This window comes from Apus apus, chromosome 2 (genome assembly GCF_020740795.1).
Source record: "Apus apus isolate bApuApu2 chromosome 2, bApuApu2.pri.cur, whole genome shotgun sequence".
Taxonomy (NCBI): Eukaryota; Metazoa; Chordata; class Aves; order Apodiformes; family Apodidae; genus Apus; species Apus apus.
In genome coordinates, this window is record NC_067283.1 from 126,516,349 (window position 1) to 126,537,497 (window position 21,149).

Genomic DNA, 21,149 nt, shown 5'->3' on the forward strand with positions numbered 1-21,149 from the left:
CTCAGTCAGCATGGGTTCATAAAAGGCAGATCCTGCTTGATGAACCAAGGTGACCCACGTAGTGAAGGAGGGAAGGGCTGTGGGTGTCATTTACCTGAACCTTAGTAAGGCCTTTGGCACCATTTCCTACTGCATTCTCCTGGAGAAACTGGTCAAATATGGCTTAGAGTGGTGTATACTTCAGTGGGTAAAAAACTGGCTGGATGGCCAGGCCCAAAGAGTTGTGGTGAATTGAGTTAAATCCAGATGGCAGCTGCTCACAAGTGGTGTTCCCCAGGGCTCACTGTTTGGGCCAGTTCTGTTTAATATCTTTATCAATGATCTGTATAAGGGGATCAAGTACCCTCAGTAAATTTGCAGATGGTACTAAGTTAGGAGGGAGTGTTAATCTGGCTGAGAGTAGCTCTGCAGAAGGACCTGGTCAGCCTGGATTGATGTGCCAAGGCCAAGTGTCAGGTCCTGCACTTCAGTCACAACAACTCCATACAACACTACAGGCTTGGGGAAGAGTGGCTTTAGAGCTGCCCAGAAGAAAGGGACCTGGGGGTGTTGATCAACAGCCAGCTGAATATGAGCCAGCAGCGTGCCCAGGTGGCCAAGAAGGCCAACAGTATCCTGGCTTGTATCAGAAATAGTGTGGCCAGCAGGACTAGGGAAATACTCAGCACTGGTGAGGCCCCACCTCAAGTATTGTGTTCAGTTTTGGGCTCCTCACTACAAGAAGGACATCAAGGTGCTGGAGCGAGTCCAGAGAAGGGCGACAAAGCTGGTAAGGGTCTAGAGTGCAAGCCTTATGAGAAGTGTCTGAATGAAGTGGGGTTGTTTGGTCTGGAGAAAAGGAGACTGAGGGGAGACCTTATTGCTCTATAGAACTACCTGAAAGGAGGTTATACAGAGGTAGGGGTAGGTCTCTCAAGAAACAAGCAATAGGACAAGGAGAAATGTGCTCAAGCTCTGCCACAGGAGGTTTAGATTAGATATTAGAAAAAAAAATCTTCATGGAAAGGGTAATTAAACACTGGCATAGACTGCCCAGGGAGGTGGTTGACTCGCCATCCCTGGAAGTATTTAAGAGACATGTACATGTGGTGCTTAGGAATGTGGTTTAATCATTGAACTTATGTCCAATGGAGTTAGGGTAATGGTTGTTAAGTTATGATTGGACGTTATGATCTTAAATGTCTTTTCCAACCAGAATGATTCTGTGATTCTGCGAAATTGGTGTCTCTGTGTGAAGTCTTTGAGTCAAGTTAGCTCGCCAGGTACCTCTTGGTAGAACAGCTGGAGGGGTCCACCACAGTCGAAGTAATCTTTCTGGTTTTGCAGGCCTAACTGGTTTCACTAACTGAACTCTGTGTTCTCTAGTGCAATTACTGCTTCTTCACCATCTCCATCTGCTATTAATCTTTCTGATATTGACCTCTAGGCGGAGTACACTTTTTGGATGGTATCTCCCCACCTGAAACCTGATTTTTCAGGCCCATATTGTGGTTTTGTACTTCATCATAATCCCCCAACTCAGCACACGTGTAAATGAGTCCCGGCAGTGCTAGCTAATACCTTCTTGCTAACCATTATCTTTACTGACATTTTAAAACGATGAAGAGCAATCTCACATTAGTTCTTACCCTAGCATAACAAAGCCATGTATTTTATCAGATTGGGCATATATGGAAGAGATGGCCTAAGTCTCTTGGCTTATAGCTAGCTTAAGATCATAAATCTTGTTAGTTTCATGGTTGGCTGTTAAGAATTACCACAACTATAATAAATTACTTAGGGATGTTTAGTCATTCAAAGCTATAGTTCAGCTGAGCATTTCAGCACTTATAAATGAATGGAAGTTGCCTTGCACCATGGAGCTATTAAAAAATAGCTGGTTCCCATTTAACTGTAAAATTACACAATAAAAGCACTGTGTACTCTTCTGTGTGCCATTTCTTGTTTGATTTTTTTTTAAATGAGAATTAGGTGGGGTTTTTTTGCTTTGACCTTGAAAGCATTAGTACTACTGAAGTAACATCTAGCATGATGTGTATCTGCAGGATGGGGGAATATATTCAAGAGGATAACTTGTGTGGATAAGCATTTTATATATGCTGAATTTAAAAATTCAATGGACTAGAATCTTCTGAGTCCGTAGAACAGGATTAATGTCACATAACTTGATGAATGTATAATAAAGATCTGCTCACCTTCTAGATTGTTTTCTATTCAGGAAGGTATCTAGGAAGAGATAAGCACATTTAGGTGCTAGTTACATTCATTATACAATAAATCCTTAATATGGATCAGATTAATCACCTCATATAGGTACATACGTATTTATGTGTACACAGGCATTTAAGTTTAGTCCAATTATTCTCATTTTAGCCCCTTCCATAGCATTAAGCTGCCAAAATGTGAAAATCTGTTTGAATACATATCCTGTTACCTGAGTGGCTTCCACATTTTTGCCTTTGTACTACTGATTGTTTAGAAGGCTCATACTGTTCTGCAGGTGATTCACAGAACTATTTTGCTATCAGACCTTAATTTAAAAGTTGGCTAAACCCATAATTTTACTAGGGCACGTCGTGATAAGATGAGGGGGAAGGGTTTCAAGCTGAAAGAGGGTAGTTTTAGATTGGATATTAGGATGAAATTCTTTACTGTGAGGGTGATGAGACACTGGAACAGATTGCCCAGAGGAGCTGTAAATTCCCTCTCCGTGGAACTGTCAAGGCCAGGTTGCATGGGGCTTTGAGCAACCTGATCCTAGTGGGAGATTGCGGGAGGTCATCATGGACAGACACGCAGGAATCAATATGATCAGGTGAATGCCGTTTATTTTATGTGCCAACCTTTCTTATATAGCCCCTTGCTGTGTACACGTGTCCGAAACCACTCTTGTCATTGGTCAATTCTCACAAAGCCTGCCATGACCTAAGCAGTGATTGGTTCCTAGCACGCGCATGGGCAGTCATGACTCTCTGCCTCACTTCCTTCTTTGGCACATCCGGAAGTTGTTTACTTCGCTGCTCACTTTCTCAGTTGGTAACCATGGGAATGTCCTTGCTCAGGGGCCCAGATGTTTACAATAAAGGCTGGATTGCTCACATGTCCACTGCTCACTAAAAAGCCCTCTACAGGAGGTGTCCCTACTCATAGCAGAGGTTTGGAAGTAGATGATCTTCAAGGTCCCTTCCAACTCAAACCATCCTGTGATTTTATTATTACAGTGGCTCACAGTAGTTTGACCCAAAATGCTTGCAGACTATTGATCATGACTGTTCAGTCCTCTTTTTTTCCCCCCATAAAGCCTTATGCATGCTGGTTTATGTAGCAGTAAATATAGGAGATGTGTCTGTTACAGAAGTAGTCACTGTAGTGTTTATAACAAGTCCTCTGAAGAATAGACATCAGCGACTCAGCTATGTTTTCTAATGAGAATTGTGTTGATTGATACCTTTAAAGCACTGGCTATGCAGGCTGGCACTTTTTGAAATAAGTGTCTGAAATAAGTTGCTTATAGCAGGAATGCTGACTTAAGGGCAAGGTTATGAAGATACAGAGGTGCTTCATGAGCAAAGCCCACACAACTTCCTCCCTCTCTCCCACTAAATGTCATGATTCTAAGCAGACATACCCTTTACATTTCTGCAGAAAGCATTTTCTTTTTTGTGCAGACTATTTCCAAGCTGTCAGTCTGTTGTGAATCCTTAACAGGCTGGACTTTTCCAGTAATCAAGCCATTGAGGAAGAGCTCCCTCTTTCCTTTTGAGGAGAATATTTTGTGTCTTCATACTCATCTGTGGGCTTGTCTCTTGTTCTGAAGGGAGTGCTGCTAGATTGCCATACAGAGGCCCCAGTGGACAGTCTTTATTCAGAGGACGAAATAGTGTGTGTATAGTGAGAGAACAAGGGGCAATGGTTTCAGTCTTTAAGAGGGGAGATTCAGGTTGGACATATGGAAAAAGTTCTTTCCTGTGAGGGTGGTGAGATGCTGGAACAGGTTGCCCAGGGAGGCTGTGGATGCCTCCTCTCTGGAGGTCTTCAAGACCAGGTTGGATGGGGCCTTGAGCAACCTGATCTAGTGGGAGGTATCCCTGCCCATGCAGGGGGGTTGGAAGTAGGTGATCTTTAAGGTCCCTTCCAAACCTAGCCATTCTGTGATTCTATGAAAGGCTGAAGCCATTCCTTTTGAATAAAAACATTGTAATTTTCAGTATTGTTTTAACCCTGTTCCCTGGTTCAGAGCACCACACCATTCTAAACAAACTGCAGTGCTGTATACCTGGCCTCATCCTCCCAGACCCCTATAACATCAACTTTCCCAAAGCTCAGATAGACATGGAAATACTCAGCAAGGCTGTCAGATGTGTGTCACATGGGAAGCTTGACAGCTTCCATCTTACTTGAGGCCCTTATCCATCTTTTTTGTTATGAGGTGCTATAGCAGTGGGTTTAGTTGAATAACTAAACAGAGTATCAGAGCATCTTGCAAAGTGATGCTTTAACTCGCTTCTTCCTTTCAGAGGCCAAGAGGTCCATTCACCAACTGCAAGTAAAAAAGTCACACAGCAATAGATGCCTCTTTTATCAAACGTGTTATTTGCCATTTAGTATTCTCTTAAGGCTGAGCAGTGACAAGTCATGGTAGACGGTGGCTCACCCTCTTCCATTGCCTAACACAAAGTACTCATCTGGATATTTAAATGTTGTGATTTGTTTCCTGCATAGGATGTTAATTTCAAAATATCAAAACATTTATTGTTTTTTATAATTAATTCCAAAAAGCCTCAGTACTTGTCTGTGGGAATTACAACTTACATACTGTATCTTTCCAAAGAACCAAGGTCTCTCTAGTATTGCTTCATTTATTATGTTTGGGGGGGGTGTTATTTGCTGCTGTTATTTCACTGCCAATTTTTATGGTATAGTGAAGATAAAACTGCATTTATGAACTGAAATTAAGTGGTAGATGAGAGACCAAATCCTTATGGTCATGGGCATCACAAAATTTGCCTGAGCAGCAACATGGTAAGAATTTTAACTATTTGGCTTTTAGTTCTGTAGATCTTGTTAGATAAAGCATAACTTAGATAATGGAGAAAGAAAACCTATGAAATGTCTTAGTGAATGATCTCTTCATATAGGTTATGAGCTGAGGGTTACCTAACTTCATGGTGCTTTTTAATACAGATTTAAAACAACTTTGTAATTGTTTTTTTCTAGTTAAAAAAATAGTATCAGGTGGTTCTTTTATTTGTTCTGTTTAATTGTTTAACCTGTTGAATTGCCCACCGATTTCCATTAAGATTTTATTAGTACTATGAATAAAACTTAAACTCTGTTCACAGTAAAAATATGCTGTCATAAAGGTAAATGACCAACATTTACGTTACGATTTTCTAGAAGGCAGTCACTGCAGAAGTCACTGTGCAAAAGCAATACTATTGTATAGCACAACAGTTTAAATAAGTTATAACTGTTAAACCAAACTATATTTTGGTTAATTTTTTCCTCTATTTCTGTTTTCAATGTTTTGGTTAGTTTTTTTCTCTATTTCTGTTTTCATTGTAGCAGACCATGCATGAGGCGGGAATCTAGGTATAGGTTGCTATGGAATAGAGCAATCTCCTCACTGGAAGGAGTCCTGTCTCTAAGCTAAGGCTAGATTTGGAACCAAAATTTATTTTAAAAGCATAATTACACACCTTCTCTCAAACAGACATGCTATTAAATGACAAGTTCTCTTTTTATTTTTTTGTTCCCTTATGAAAGCTGAATATAGATAATTATATTTAAATAATGAGCTGAGCATGATACAATGTTTAGCAGCCAAAGCCTGAGAGAGTTTTATTTGAAAATCCCTTATTCAATGCTATCATTAAGCATATATGGAGAAGAGGGGGAGTAAAGGTTGAAGGATCATACCTCTTACACTGCAAGTTTGCCAAGGAAATGGCAGCTCTCCTATGGTAGCCAACAACAACGTATGCCAAATCCCATAGACAAGTCATGTGTAAAGTGCTGTTGTTATTCTGTCTTCCTTTTAAAATTATGATAAATACCAATTAGTGAAGGCATTTTAAATGCCTTTGGGGTTCTTGTACATAGCTAGTTCTTTTAACAGGCTAAATTCAATAACTCTGGGTACTTCTAGCCCATAAACTGTGCTGACACTAATTTTTAATTCATATTGGTATGCCACATGATTTCTGTACTTGCATTTCCAAACTCTTGAGAGCAATGGCACTGTGTAACACTTGCTTTCACTGAATGATTATGGAATGCAGTCAAGTTCAGATTTCATTTGGGAAGCCATCACTGAATGTTTAGGTTTTTAAAAGTTCTTTCAGTAAAAACAAAGTACATAGAAGAACAGTTGTAGCAATCTGACAGTTACCTTCAGAAACTTGTGGGGTATGATTTTCTATATATAGCATGAAAATAGAAATTTTAACACAGAAGTTGGATTGTGGAGATCAAGGGCTATTTTGGGAACTTTCTGAAAACACGAATACTGATTATTTCTGTACCTATTAATTTATAACATTCTTGCCATCCTTGTTTTCTTCTCCTGCATTCTCTGGATACTAACTCTATTCCCTATGATGCTTACCCATAAAATTACTTCATTTGTTTAGAATATATGCCTTTTGCAGGTGTAGCAGTATATGTTATCCAGAATATTTGTTGTTAATACAGAGATGTCTTGTTAAACTGGCTAAAATTCAAGAAAGCAACTATGCCTATTTGCCCTCCTCACCCTCCATAATTCTTAAGTCATTTTAGCTAATTTTCAACACAACTTTGGGAGAAAGAAGTTGTGAGGTGAAAGAGACAGAAGTCTAAGATACCCCCACAACTAGTAATTTTATGAAGCTGAGGAAAGCAAAGATGCCACCCCAGGGCTGTATTGCAAACTGTAACCCATTATCAGGCAAAGTGGCTCTACATGGGAACAAAGACAAAGCACAGCTGTGGGAGACTTCAGATGGGATAGTATCTTATCACTGAACAAGGAATCCAATCCTGTGACAGCAGGTTTCATTGGTCCTTCTGCTCATAGAACTGCTTTCTTTAGTTTGCTGGTTCAGTTGGCAGAAGCAGTAAGGTTTGCAGCCTTCTTGTTTCAGCTCAGTAGCATGTAGCAGAGGACTGTTTTTGCAACTTTAAAAAAAAAAAAAACACTTAAATGGCTGGAACTAGTAGGACTGCAAATGCAAGATTTGATGCAGGAATATCTGCAAATGCAATTAGTTAGGAAATTAAAATTATGTTTCCCAGAATTAGTAGCAAATTCCACTCTTTCCACAGAGATTGAAGGGGGAAAAAAAGGGGGGTTTGGAGTGAATGGTAATTCCTTAATCACTGGTTCAGTAAATAATTACAGACTGCTGGGCATTCAGCCATTCATTGGAAGGGGAACTCTTGGGTGATGTCATTGGAGTTCCATATTTATGCAGTAATGTCTAAAGATAATGCCAATACAAAACAGAATGGTGTTTGACATTTAGGAGAAGATGCAGACAGGAAAACTTGGAAGAGTTAATAATTGTATGTTTGGTAACATTCTTTTTTGATCAAAATGTTATTAGTAATGCCATTTGAGCCTATAGAAAACAAACTTTTAAAACAAACTTATCCACAAGAGCATTTTCCTATGGCTTAATAGCTTGTTTCATAGCTAAAATAAACTAAGCTTGAGTATAAACTAATATAATAAACTAAACTTTCCCTCAGTGCTTTCCATGTTTTGTGGGATATTTAGTGAAGAATATAATTTTACAGAAGAGTACTCTGTGCAATGCAGTTTGTACAGTCCAGGGAATTGCTCGTGGAATACAGCACTGCTTTGTTTTGCCACCCTTACAGCCATGTAGTTTGTTCCACCTCAGTCCTAGTTAGCCTTCTCTGCGTATTCTGTTTCTGATGCACTGATATGCAGCTTCCAAAGTAGCAAGTAGTAGTAGTAGTAGTAGTTCTCTCTGTTGTTTTGTTACGTTTTTTTTCTATGCTCAAATGAAATTAATGTCTTGGTGGGAGTTATAGCTCTGATGACTTCAGGCTGGTGTCACACGAATAACAAAATCCAAGCCTGCACATTGATAACTTTCAAGTTTTGCACTTCCTTTTCTACAGCCCAGTTGCAATAACAGGCATGAACAAATATAATTCATGTAACTTTCACTTAAAATACCTTCTGATCTTGTTGGGTTATATTCTTCAGTGAATAGGTCGGATAAGTGAAAACTTGTGCTGTTTTCTTACATTATCACAACTGTCCTCACTGTTACTATTCACCTTTGCAAGTTATGTGCTTCATTACTACATAGCCCCCAACATAAGAAGGACGTGGAGCTCATGGAGAAAGTCCGGAGAAGGGTCACAAAGATGATCTGAGGGCTGGAGCACCACTCCTATGAAAACAGGCTGAGAGAATTGGAGCTGTTCAGCCTGGAGAAGAGAAGGTTCCAAGGAGACCTTATAGTGGCCTTCCAGTACCTGAAGGGGGCCTACAGGAAAGCTGGGGAAGGACTTTTTACAAGGGCTTGTAGTGAGAGGACAAGGGGTAATGGATCAAAACTGAGGGGAGATTTAGGATAGAGATTAGGAGGAAATTCTTTAGTGTGAGGGTAGTGAGACACTGGAACAGGTTGCCTGGGGAAGTTGTGGAAGTCCCATCCCTGGATGTATCCAAGACCAGGTTGGATAGGGCCCTGAGCAACCTGATCTAGTGGGAGGTGTCCCTGCCATCTTTAAGGTCTCTTCTGACTCAAACCGTTCTATGGTTCTATGATAGTTGATCTATTTGGTATTGAGATGTCTGTACATAGGGCAAGGAACAAGTGATAGACCTCGAATTTCTTTCAATATTCTTAAAATGTTTCAATAAGAGGGCACTTAATGGGAAGAAATGCACATGCTCTCATGCTCATCAAAGTATTTGTTGATTGAGAGGCACTGCACTATGTTATGTGTGTCATGCAGGCTTTCAGTCAATGCTAGGTGCTTGTTGTTAGGTTTTGTGGGGTGTTTTTTTTGGTTGTTTAGGGTTTTTTGTTGGTGCTGTTTAGGGTTTTTTAAAAGCAGTTTCCTGTTTCATAGTGGTTGTTCTTAGGAGTAAAATTATCCTATGAGCCATTCAGCATTTGGCATGGAACACCAAAGCTCGATAGCAATGAACTTCTTTTTAAGTCAGTCCGTCTTGTAATGATACTTGATATAGTTATATTTAGACTAAATATAATATGGTGTAGAACCCTTTTCTTGGCTTCTCAAACACATCATATATATATATATACACCCTCATACAGCTGACTGAAGTTGGGGAGGTGAGGACTAGAATGAAGATGAAGGATGGACAGGATTTATGAAGTTATTCAGAGTTTAGGGGGGTGAAGGGTTGGCTGTTGTCTTTCATATATCTATTTTTTAAATTAAAAGTGTTTATAAAAATGAGGGGGTTTTAGTTAAAGAGAGAAAGCTGAGGCTTTTCCTGCCGTTACTGTTTGTGATGACTTCAGAGGTTCCTTCAGTGTCCAGAAACAGCAGTAAGAACTGATTAAAAAGATTTGTACACTCTGTAAATGTGAAGCTTCAGCTACTTAAGTTATAATAGCTTAAGCAATGTTGTACTTATGGCTGTGTCCTTTCTCTGCAATATGCAAAACTGTAGAAATACTGGTAATAAGGAAGCATGCAGCTTGGGAGTACTGTTTTTGTTTAGTGGTTCTTCTCTTTGGAGTACTGCTCTGGTAGAATGCTTCCCTGAATCCTCTGCTACATCCAAACACAGAACATGAGGGAAGCTACTTTTGAAGCACAGTAGCCTAGCTTTTTGCAAAAAGCCTTTGAGAGTACAAGTGGAACTACAGTAAAAGCAGAATGATCAGCAAGAGAAGGTGCTTTTTCCACCCCCCTCCTTGAGCTCTGGTTACAGCTCTGTAAGAAAGAAGACTTTGCTTGTATCTTTGGCAGGTCTTACGTTATTTCACATCATCACAGTTTTCCATAAGAACATGAGAAATAATTTGTTTTGAAATGAAAGTTATGAGTTTATAGCTTGCTTACAGAGCATAACTTTCTAATCTCTGCATTATTGTTTGGATCTTCAGCTTGCTCTGTTCACATGTCTCCACTCATTACAGTGACTTTGTATTATGCCTTCACTTTGGTTCAGCTACCACACCAAAATAAATTTGTTGAGTCTGACAGGATCTATATACAATGCCAAAACCAATCATACTAACAGAAAGGAAAATACACAGAACATATCTGTGCCTGTGTATGAGCACGGTGTTCTGCATGCAAAAGCATTATCAATTTGTACTTTCTTACTCCTTATGCTCTGCATTTTGTGCAGAAAAGAACTTTCTTCCACCCCCTACCTACCTCCTACTTCCCAGCTAATATTAAAAGAAGAGACAGCTCTCTAAAGAAATTATGTTGCTGAGGTCATTGCTTTTATAAAGTACTCACTAGCACTTTATGAAGTATGGAAAATGAAGTTGTTTAAGATACTGTTGAATACAGATTGCATAAAACCCGCACAGATTTTTTTGCTTTCTACTGTTTCTTCTCCAATTTCTCTAAATTTTGAGACTGAGGCATAACCTTTTGCTTCTTACTGTATAGTCAATCTACTCCACTGTGAGGTCACTCAATTTTTTCTATTCCTGTTCCATAATGTCATGTGTTTTTCTGGTGTTCTAAGTGTTTGTTTTTTTCTCCCATCCAGGTACTGCTATGTGGATACTTGTTAGCAATGACTGATGTGGAATCTACATATGCAGACTTTATTGCTTCAGGAAGAACAGGTAGAAGAAATGCGTTACATGACATACTTGTATCCTCTCCAGGTGGGAACTCTAGTGAACTATCCTTAAAGTTATCAGAGCTTGACATAAACAAATCAGGTGAGTACATTTTGGTCTTTTATTATATTTATTTAAAAGTAAAATAAAAATAGTAGTACTCAAAACTAAATTTACATGCATGCATTATTCCCATGTCCCTCAGCAGCAGTGATATTTTTTTTTCTGATAATGAAAGATCAGTAGGGGTTGCCTGCAATAAGAAGCCCAGATTTCATAAACAAGAAGGGTGATTATTTGCAAGTACAATGTATTACTGAAAAAAGAAAGGTCATTCTGCAGTGAATGCCTAGTGGCAGGTCCCTCTCAGGATAAATTTTATGGAAAATCAAATACAAGGAAGAAAATATGGAAGTATTTAGTAAAATCTAACTCTTCATAATATCTTTTAATGGAAGCTTTTTAGCTTGAAGCCTGTAGAAGAAGCCATGTGTCTGCTTGAAACGGTGATTGTGGAGATTTACTTTGTTTTTAGCTGGAAGAGGACAGGGCAACAGCAATGTATTGTTTTGTTTTGTTTTGTTTTACTTGGATCTTTGTTTCTGGGTAACTGGTCTCTCTTCCCCTGCTGCTGGTACTTTGTCCTCCTTTTAAGGTCATTAGCACTAATGCAATCCTAAAATTTACTTCACCTCCAATATTGTAAAAAAATTTAAGCTAGTTGTGCACCTTCAGTTGAAAAAAAAGGAGGGACAGCGTATAGTGAAGAGCCTCCTCACATTAACTAAAAACAGAAATATACCTGTTTAATTATTTTCATGTTATGTGGGTGGAGGTTAATGAATGGATCTTAGAGATATCCGAAAGCCCTTTTCACATTTTAGGAAAGAGGTCTGCCCTGTTTGTGCACATACTTTTCTCAGAGAAAACAACAAGAGTTCTGAGAGACAGTCACATCACTGGACAGTCAGATGTGGGCAGCATGAGGTTTGGGTGGTTGTAAGGCTATTTGGAGAGGGGGATTCTTTTTGGCTTTCAGACTAATGTACGTCCTAAGTCCCTTCTGCAGTTGTCAGTTTGGAGCCTATAGCTTCTAGGTGCATGCAATTCTAGCTGGGCAAGGCCTTTATTTTTAATTCTACTTTAAAAGAAAAGCTTTATTAGTACGTGCGTAGGCGTGTCTATTTATTGTAATGTGTGAATATGTGTAAAGTGTTGAAAAATACAAAGTAGGTGGCATTTGAAATGCATAATGCCAACCTTCCTTATTGCTATAATTTTCTTAAGTCTCAAATTTACACGTATCAACATTGTCTTTGATCTTGTCCATGTAGAAGAAAGGAAACAATCCCTATTTTTAAGTTAATCTGTTGAAGTAATTTAAGCCAGAACTGTGTTTTTTTGTGGGCTGTAGAAAGAATGTGACTTTTTGCCTGTAATATATGTTGGTATGCATTGTGTACATGCAGTTAGCTCTGTAGTTTGGTTTTTCTTGGAGACCTCTTTTGAAGCTTGGGTAACTTCATCATTGCAGAAGTGTACACAGTTGCTAATAAAATTACCTTATGTAGTAGATACAAAAATTCCTGCATGTTTCTTCAGGAGGTTATGTGGTTTGAATGAGATACATTTAAAATATATTTGAATTTTGCATTAGTAGTTAACTTAGGTGCCAGATTAAAGCCTCCAAACCACAAATGCTGGAAAATGCATTATACTATAATTCATACAGGTACTTGTGAATTATCCCATCATGTCTTTCCATACAGAAGAGAGGCTAAAAAATACTTTGCATTCCAAATTCCAGTTCAGAATATACTAGTGCTTGTGGGATGCATATGTGGAATTGTAGAATAGAACAGAATCGTTTTGGTTGGAAAAGATCTTTGAGATCATGGAGCTCAACCATTAACATAACACTGCTAAGCCATGTCCCTAAGTACCACATCTACATGTCTTTTAGATACCTCCAGGGATGGTGACTCAACCACTGTTGGCTAACCTGTACCTATGCTTGACAACCCTTTCAGGGGAGAAATTTTTCCTAATACCCAATTTAAACCTCCCCTGGCAAACTTGAGGCCATTTCCTCTTTTTCCATAACTTGTTACTTGGGAAAAGAGACAGACCCCCACCGTGCTACAGCCTCCTTTCAGGTAGTTGTAGAGACTGATAATGTTCCAACCTCCTTTTCTCCAGTCTAAACAGCCTCAGTTCCCTCAGCTGCTCCTTGTAAGAGTTGTGCTCTACACCCTTCACCAGCTTTGTTGCCCTTCTGTGGGCATGCTCCAGCACAGAAAAACTGCCCCAGAACTTCTACACCATGCTCTTGCAGGTTTGCTGCAGCTCAGATGTTCCTAAGGCAGAGGCATTGAGCATCACACCTGACAGGATTAAGAGGAAAACACACATTTGGTGGTTATATCTTTCTTCTTTCAAGATGCATGTCAAAAAATGTATGCTAAGTACTACCTAATTATACCAATGTAGATATCAAGTTTTCTTTTTTTTTTTTCTTTTGTTCTTATTAAAGCAATATGCATTTTCTTGGAAAAGTTCAAGTACATTTGCTTTCAACTGCATAGAGTAATGGCAGAATAAATGCTGATTAAAAAAATTTTAAAAAGGGATTGTTATAAAACATATGTAAATTAAGCTACCCAAGCATATTTAGTATGTTCGCTTTGAAAAGCCTGCAGATACATTTCCTGTGAATAGCAGGAACAGCTTTGAACAGTACTGGGCAGTGAGGCCTTGTTCAAAGACCACACTATTAATACCTGAAGTGCTGATTAGTCCTCTCATTGATGAGCCAGTGACTGATAATCAAGAGTTTACTGCATAATTATATATAATACATATATTTACTGTATAATACTCTCCCTTCTAACAACTGTTCCAGTGTTCTTTGTCTATAATTAGGTAACAACCTGCTAATGGTTATGGAACTGATGTGTTTACCCGACTTTCAAAATACAGGTTTCAAATACTCTTTGGCAACACATTGTATCTAAATTTAGTAAAAGCAACAGTGTGTACCTCTGATAAGTAGAACACTGCAACAGAAATTATCAGACAGAAAGCAAGAGAGTCTTCAGTATGTAATCAGCAGGTAGCTCACGTTTTCAACTCTCTCTCAAGGGAACCAATGCAATTCCAAGAAACTGGAAACTGTAGTTCATCTCACAGGTATTCATAACTAAATAACCTGGTCTTGAATTATTTCAGGAAAGCTTGACTCAATCAGACAGTATAAGGGATATTAAAGGCTTCCTAATACTTAAAATGGATAGAGTATGGAGCAGACAAAAAAGGAATTGAAAAATCAGATTCCATTCATCTGGACTTCTGCATTATCAGACCAAAAGTAGGAGGCTTTTTAGAAGGTGTTTGGACGACTTGGGTAAAAAGGATTTCTGTCCAATTGGAAATAACTGCATGTAGATCCATCCTGATGGAATTTTTTATAACGTGGGAAATAAAACCAAGAAAGAAAGAGTTTTCTGAGCAAGTGCCTTGAAAAACAATTTTTTATTTTACTCAACTCATAACGAATAGAGCAAACCTCACAAACCTCAGTGTTTAATGGGTTAATCAACCTTCCATGCAGCTTTTCATCAGGTTCAATTTGATGATAACCAATACCCTCAGAGGTGTTTTGCTGCCTAAATACTCAGTGTGCACACAAAACACAGCTATCACGCCTGAGCTTTTTGCAATGCTCTTTGCAATGCGAAGAACTTTTTTCTATTAGCAATGTAAGGTTTTTTCTGTATAGAAAAGAGAAGGTGTTTATGGTGCTTATTTCCATGAACAGAAATAAACCTGCAGATGTACAGTGTGATTTTAAATGGGGAAACAATAAATAAATTAATTGAGAATCCCACCTTTATTCTAAAAATTTATACATTAAAGAGACACTACTACCTCTACTTAAACCTCTTTACAGCTTTGTCCATGGAATTTTTTTCTCCTAATTACTGTGTCAAGCCAGTTCAGTACAAATTACTCAGAAGTCTTGCAAGATACAAGAGACAACTTACACCTTAAAATTATTCTTCTCCTAACATTATGTGCCTATAGGAAATGAGTCCGGTGTTCAGGGTCTTCTGTCTTACTTGCACTTAGCTTTGAGCTGTCTGAACCTACTAGGACTTCAGTTGTTAGGTGAAATACAATACTTTGCATATGGATACTACTAGACCATTCTCGATGCACTTAGCCTGCTTTCAACAGGCTTTATAAGCTGTCTGCTCACTGTGCCACTGTAAGATGTTTTCTATTCCTCAGATCGTTCTGTGATTTGCAGTGAGACAGCTGGACTGAAAGCCCTGGGGCATGGTACTGAAAATGTATGCAAAGAATGAATACAGCTTTAACAAACTATTGCTTTTATTTGAAGCTGCATCTCTTTATATTAAACTCTGCTCAGACTTGGTGTAATGAGGTTTTTTGGTCTAATATTATTATAGTATCGTAGTGAATAAATTGTCAAAAAAACCCTGCTTTTTTTTGTTAAATTCTGCATTTCTAGCTACTTTAGGTCTGTACTCAAAATGATAGTGGCGGTTGCAGATAGGAATTTGTTTTAGAAGGTGTCTCTTAAGATGTGAAGTATGGCTTTGTAGTATAAGGTTTCATATTTAATGCAAGATTTCAATTTCAGTTTCTTCTTGTTCTGTTTTTGAGACCAGTGGATGATCAGTTGGGGTTCTGGGAGCAAGACCTCTTTGCATTAGGATGGAACAGTTGACTTTTCTTTGTGTGTTATAGAAGGAGAAGGAGATGCACAACGAAATCCAAGCGAGCAAACGGGAGAGGCCCAAGGGGAGGCAGCAAAGCAAGAAAGCTGACATCCGACTTTGACCGACTGGAGCAGCTGCTGGATGTTTTCAGGCTACAAGCGCATGCTGGAACAAATTTGTTTCCATGAGCAAGCTGGTGGAAAAGAAAGTGCATGTGTCTTCACTGCTGGAACCCGCTCAACACAATGCTAAAAATGGGGGTACAAGCTGTGGCAGAAGACAGATTTCTCTCTACCTCTGTCATTAGCAATGGTTGAACATGTATTGATTTTTTGGGATAGTGTCATCAGATGGATCCCTTCATAATGACTCCTTGATGGGAACACTTCTAGAAGGTAGAACAGGTAAATCTTGTAGCAAATGGCCTTTGAAATGTTAGAGGATCTAATTGTGTATCTTAGGCAAAGGCTTGTGTGATCCTCAGAGTTTAAAATTCTCTGGCCAAAGTGTTCACCCATTAAAAGAACTGTAAAGAAAGCACTGTTTTTAGAACTTTGAGTCTGTTTTACAGCTGTTATTTACAATGTTTTTTGTATCGTACAACTTAAATGCTCCACACTGCCCCTTCTCAACTGCTTATGAAGAATATTTCTGTTACTGTGAATTTTTCTACCACGCGTTTTGAAAGGGCTGTTTTTTTGCATAATGTGGTGATGTGCACATGATAGATTTAAAAAGTCAACTGCTAAATTGATCATGCCTAAACCTAAATTACTCAGCAACACTCTAATTTGTTACTAGATGAGCCTTCAAAATGATTTGTTAATGTGAATAGTTCAGTGTTTTTTGTGTCCTTGGTACAGTTTTGCCACTTGCCTGTAGTTAGTTGCATATCAGAGACGCAAATTTAATCTTCTATGTTCTTCTTCCCCATTTTTCTAATTTTACTCCCAATTTCTTAACCTTTCTCTGACATATTTTGTTTTAAATGTTAGTCCAAGTATTTTATTATTATGGTAGTTTTAAGAATACATTTATAACCTTATATAGGTTAAAATTTAAAAAAATTCCGTGGTGCTAGAGATTTTCCTGGTTCACATTGTTAAAGATGGGCCCTGTTTACACAGGATAATAACTGGCATAGGTTATTGCCAATTATGTATTCTGAAATGAGTTTTAGATTGCGGGATAGACCAACTACTGGATCTTGGGCTGGATCCAGTCAGGGAGACTATTTTATTCTATTCCTTGCCTTTGCCTCAGTTGATCAGTCTGTTGGGTTTGCACACTCAGTACTCTGTTACACCAGGTACAGCGAAGTGCTAGAAGCTGGTATAGCAGCCTTTTGGCTAGGATATGGAGAGGGAAGTGAGACACTTGGCATCTAGCACCCAAAAGACTGGATTTTTCTCATTTCATCTGTTTCAAAACAACAGTCCAAACTGGACATTCACTGAAATACCAGGATAGGTTGTCCATCCTGTGGATCACTTAAAATGTTACTTAAAATATCCTCAAATTAATTACCTGTTCTGCAGTAGCTATGCTGACTGATTTCCTTCCCCCATCCCACCCTAATAGACAAGGCCATACATGAAGCTCAATACTGCAAAATGGAGCATCCTCTGTATGAGTAAGGTGAGTAGTAACTGAGTAGTAAACCATGGCAATCACGTAAGCATCAATCACAAAGTCAGATTTGTTTTCTTTTATTAACTGGAGGTGATGTCACTTTCTTTATATATAGTATATATATATAATATATATTTTTGTGTTGTTGTTGGTTTCAAATGTTATGCACTTTTTAATGTTTGTAAACTTTTACTAATAAATAGTGTGATTGCTTCCTGAATATATTAATCATCAGTTAAGAAAACATCTCTGTGGCCAGAGTTGGGTGTTTCTACCATATGTATCATAGTACTTGTCACCAGAAGTTCTTTTGTGAGATATGGGGAGAAAAAAACCCCACTTCTGATCAGTATTATGAGCTCATTTATTAGTGTTAATAAAAAAAAAAAAAAAAAAAAGCCAGCAGTATGCCTGTGGCTAATTAGTGTGATATTAACTGTCACCTTTTATTGTTTGGAAGCTGAATGCCTCGCTGTCTTATTTGCTGTCAAATGCCCAATCTTCTTGGTAACAGAAGTAGTCCATTTGCTTTTAAATACTATTTGAAAACACTATTATCCTTAAACTAATTATTTATTTGTTTGTTTCACTTGGTGTTCCTTTCAAAGTTAACACATTATTATTTATCTTCTTTTAATTGTTTTCCCCCCTTGCTCTTGCATCAAGTCTTCAAACTGAACTGTTTCCCCTTTAACATGGTCTAGTTACTGTCAATCTAGCACAAACACCAGAAGGAAATAAAAATCTAGGGCTTTTTATAATGTTACTTTATTGATGATCCGTGAAACATCATCAATAAAATGTCATGGAAAAAGGCAACAGTGGAATAAGTAATTACAGTACACTGAAGAGTTGGATTTCCTTATTTTCCTTCAATGCTTTCCTTTATTTCAATACACTTTCCTTTTTAATTCTTCTGTGTTGTGAAATAAAATTAATTTTGGCCTTTCTTCTCTATTTTGTACCTGTTTCTTCTATTTCTTCTCTTGTTTTCAAAACAATTATAGAGGCCTTTGCTGATTTTTCAAACACATCTCTTAGTGATGGAAAATAGCATTGTTAGCTTCAATAGAGTAAAGGACTGTTGATTTTCCTTGTCCCCTGAAAGTGTTTGAGTGCTTGCTTTATCCCTTTAACTCTGTTTGCTCTCTTTATTTAGGGTATTTCTGTAGCATCTATAAGCAGACCTCACTTTATGTTAGCATATGGTTACTCTGTGCCAAATCACAGCACTGTATCTAGAGTACCATTATTGCCCAAGCAATTACAGAAGAGCTGGTTTAAGTATAGCCACATCTTTATTTCTGCCTGACTGTATCATATGACAGGGACAACAGTGGCAGAATTGAACTTTAACTGGGTTATCTTTTCCCTTTGCTAGTTATTTTTTTCCAGCAAACCTGCCATTCCGGCATCTATTCCAGTATCTTCTTTATATTTTATTGTTCTCATTGTAGGTAAAATGTTCAAAAGTTCATTTAATCCAGGATTATCTTAGGAAAAAAAAAATCAAAAGCTAGATAAAAGCAACAAAGTTAGGTCTGGACTATCGGCTTAATAAAATACTTGTTAAGTTTTGTGTTGGTGTTGGTTTTTTTAGTGGTGGTGGTGGGGTTTGGGGTTTTTTTATTGTCTCTGTGGTTGTATGTTTTTAGTGGTTCCTTCACCCTGCCAGCCCCATTGCTTCAAAAAATAGTCTCTCTACCCACATTCTTGTTGCTGATGAGCAAGTCTATGACTGTGTTCGCAATCACTTGCAGGATTTAGATTCTTTAGAGTCAAAGTTCACTTGAAACTCCAAGATTCCAGAACTCGAATTGGACAGAGATACTAGTGTTTCTTTATTCTGCTTATTTTCATTAATGTTTTCCAACTGCTTGAAAAAGCTCCTATTAAAAGATAGCAGGGATGCACATACCATTATTTCATGGAACTATCATTTTAAACCAAATGTTCACCATGACCTTCCATACAACAATTAAGTAAATATGAAAAAGTCAATATACCTGCTGCTTGTCCCTGCTGTTTCATTTGTCATGTTTTTTTCACAATCTTGGAATAGGGAAAAAGTGCATCCTGGTATGAATGACAGGTCCTGAGGAGTTAAATCTCATGCAAATGGACAATGAAATTATCTGGTGTGCAGAAGAAGGGAACAACTACTTAAGTGGTTAAGCTGGAACTTCTACAGTACGAATGCTTTCCTCAGCTAAACAGTGAAGAAATCCAGATAGGCTTAATGTTTGCATTTTATGTTTCAAAAACATCAATTATTATTTTTTTACAAAGGAAAGACTGAGAGCTGCAGTTGAAACTGAGCACAGTAATGTAACTGTGATGTAATTTGATATGTGAATTTGATAAACTTTGCCTTACCTCAGCAGTATTTCTATGTTAAGCTGCTGTGTTTCTTTGTTTCTCTCTGCCTCTCTACCTGGCTGCTTTATTTTCTGTCCTACACTTCCCTCGTGTAAAATAATACCCTAGAAATACATGGATAATGGAGTGGTGTATTGGATTCTCTTTATATTGAGCTGACTAAAGTATTGTAGTGGAAAGGTTGTTTCTCTTCATCTTTTTGGTCAACGCACAAAGGGGAATCCGCTTCAAAGTTCTCTGCATGAGAGAAGCAATAGAGCCTGGAAGTGTGGGTTCAACAAGATAGGCCAGCAATATAAGGAGGGTATCTTTTCTTAATAGTAAGAAGACAGGTGGAGCCCAATGCAGAAAATAGTTTCCTCCATTATATGATGGACAGTCAGGATGTGTTGGTTGTAGCTAAAAAGGAGAAAAATTATTCAATTTAGGTGATATTTTGACCTCAGAACCAACTTCAGGTTTTCAGCAGTGCTGTAGAAGAGAAGCATGCACAGATCTGTGGCCCTTAACCTTGAGACAAATGAGAATCACCAAGTTCTAATGAAAGAAAGATTTATTTGATAACTTAGAATACAGAATACTTTCTGAAAAGCAGAAACTTAACAGCTAGGAAAATTATAGAAATCAAGGTAGTATCAGGAACCTTCTCACTGTTCTCTGCAGGCTCAGGCTGAACTCTTATTATTTCCTGCTTTTTTCTGTCATGATCAGGCATACTATACTGAATGCAAGAAAAGGACAGAGATGGTCAGTATGGATGCTTGGTACATTTCCACTAATATTTTATTAATGTCATGTATGGCCAGTAACTCTCTGACATAAAATAATGGTCAAACAGTTGTATGGACAAATAGGATATCAGGGTACTGACTCGGCTCCTATTGTTGTATGTGACTAATAAATCTAATGGTGACTTGGCAAAACATGAACAAATCTTGAGAGAGTAAAGCTAAAAACAAATACAGTGTGCCAGAAGCATGCCCATCTTTTGAAAGCAGCAGGACTTCACACTCTACCCTTTTGCATAGATTCTTACATTATGGCTTGGAGCTGGTGATGTTTTAGGATGAAGAACAGAACAGATTTATTAACTCATGACATCCATATACAAATGATTTCTCAATATTTTCAGGCTGCACTTTCTGCTGCAGTACCCTGAAACCAAGCGTTTTTTATAAAAAGAGTAATGCTAGTGATTAATTTACTTATGAGTTCTTAACTAAGCTTTTAGCAACTTAGCAATCAGTATGTATTTTCAATCCTATTTGCTATTAATATGTGCTTTGGTGCTGATCCATACTGATCAGCTGACTGCAGTGTAATGGGTGATTGCCTGATACAGACTTGATCAAGGCAGATCCACTTGGGTACTCCCAGAATGTCTTGAGATGAAAACGTTTGCAGAAAATCCACACTACGCTCTTGCGCTCACAGGGCAGATGATAACTGTTTGTATTTTTTAAATAATAAAACTATTTCATAAATGGTTAATCAGGTAAAGCTTAAATCTACCTTCTGGAAAACAAACACCCGATCTTGAAAAATTAATCAGTTGTTAATATACAAAGGGATGAGAGATGAAATTAAA

At 38.1% G+C, this 21,149-nt stretch overlaps 1 protein-coding gene across 3 annotated transcripts in view; it reads left to right on the plus strand.

Annotated features, from left to right (window-relative positions):
- Positions 1–18,139, plus strand: part of PKIA (cAMP-dependent protein kinase inhibitor alpha) — a 48,473-nt gene extending 30,334 nt beyond the window's left edge. For all 3 annotated transcript variants that reach the window (XM_051610759.1, XM_051610758.1, XM_051610757.1), the window contains exons 2-3: positions 10,730–10,907; positions 15,579–18,139. In XM_051610759.1, coding sequence (XP_051466719.1) covers positions 10,757–10,907; positions 15,579–15,658 — 231 coding nt within the window. In that variant the 5' untranslated portion in view covers positions 10,730–10,756 and the 3' untranslated portion in view covers positions 15,659–18,139. The remainder of the gene's footprint in view (positions 1–10,729; positions 10,908–15,578) is intronic.
- The last annotated feature ends 3,010 nt before the right edge of the window (positions 18,140–21,149 follow it).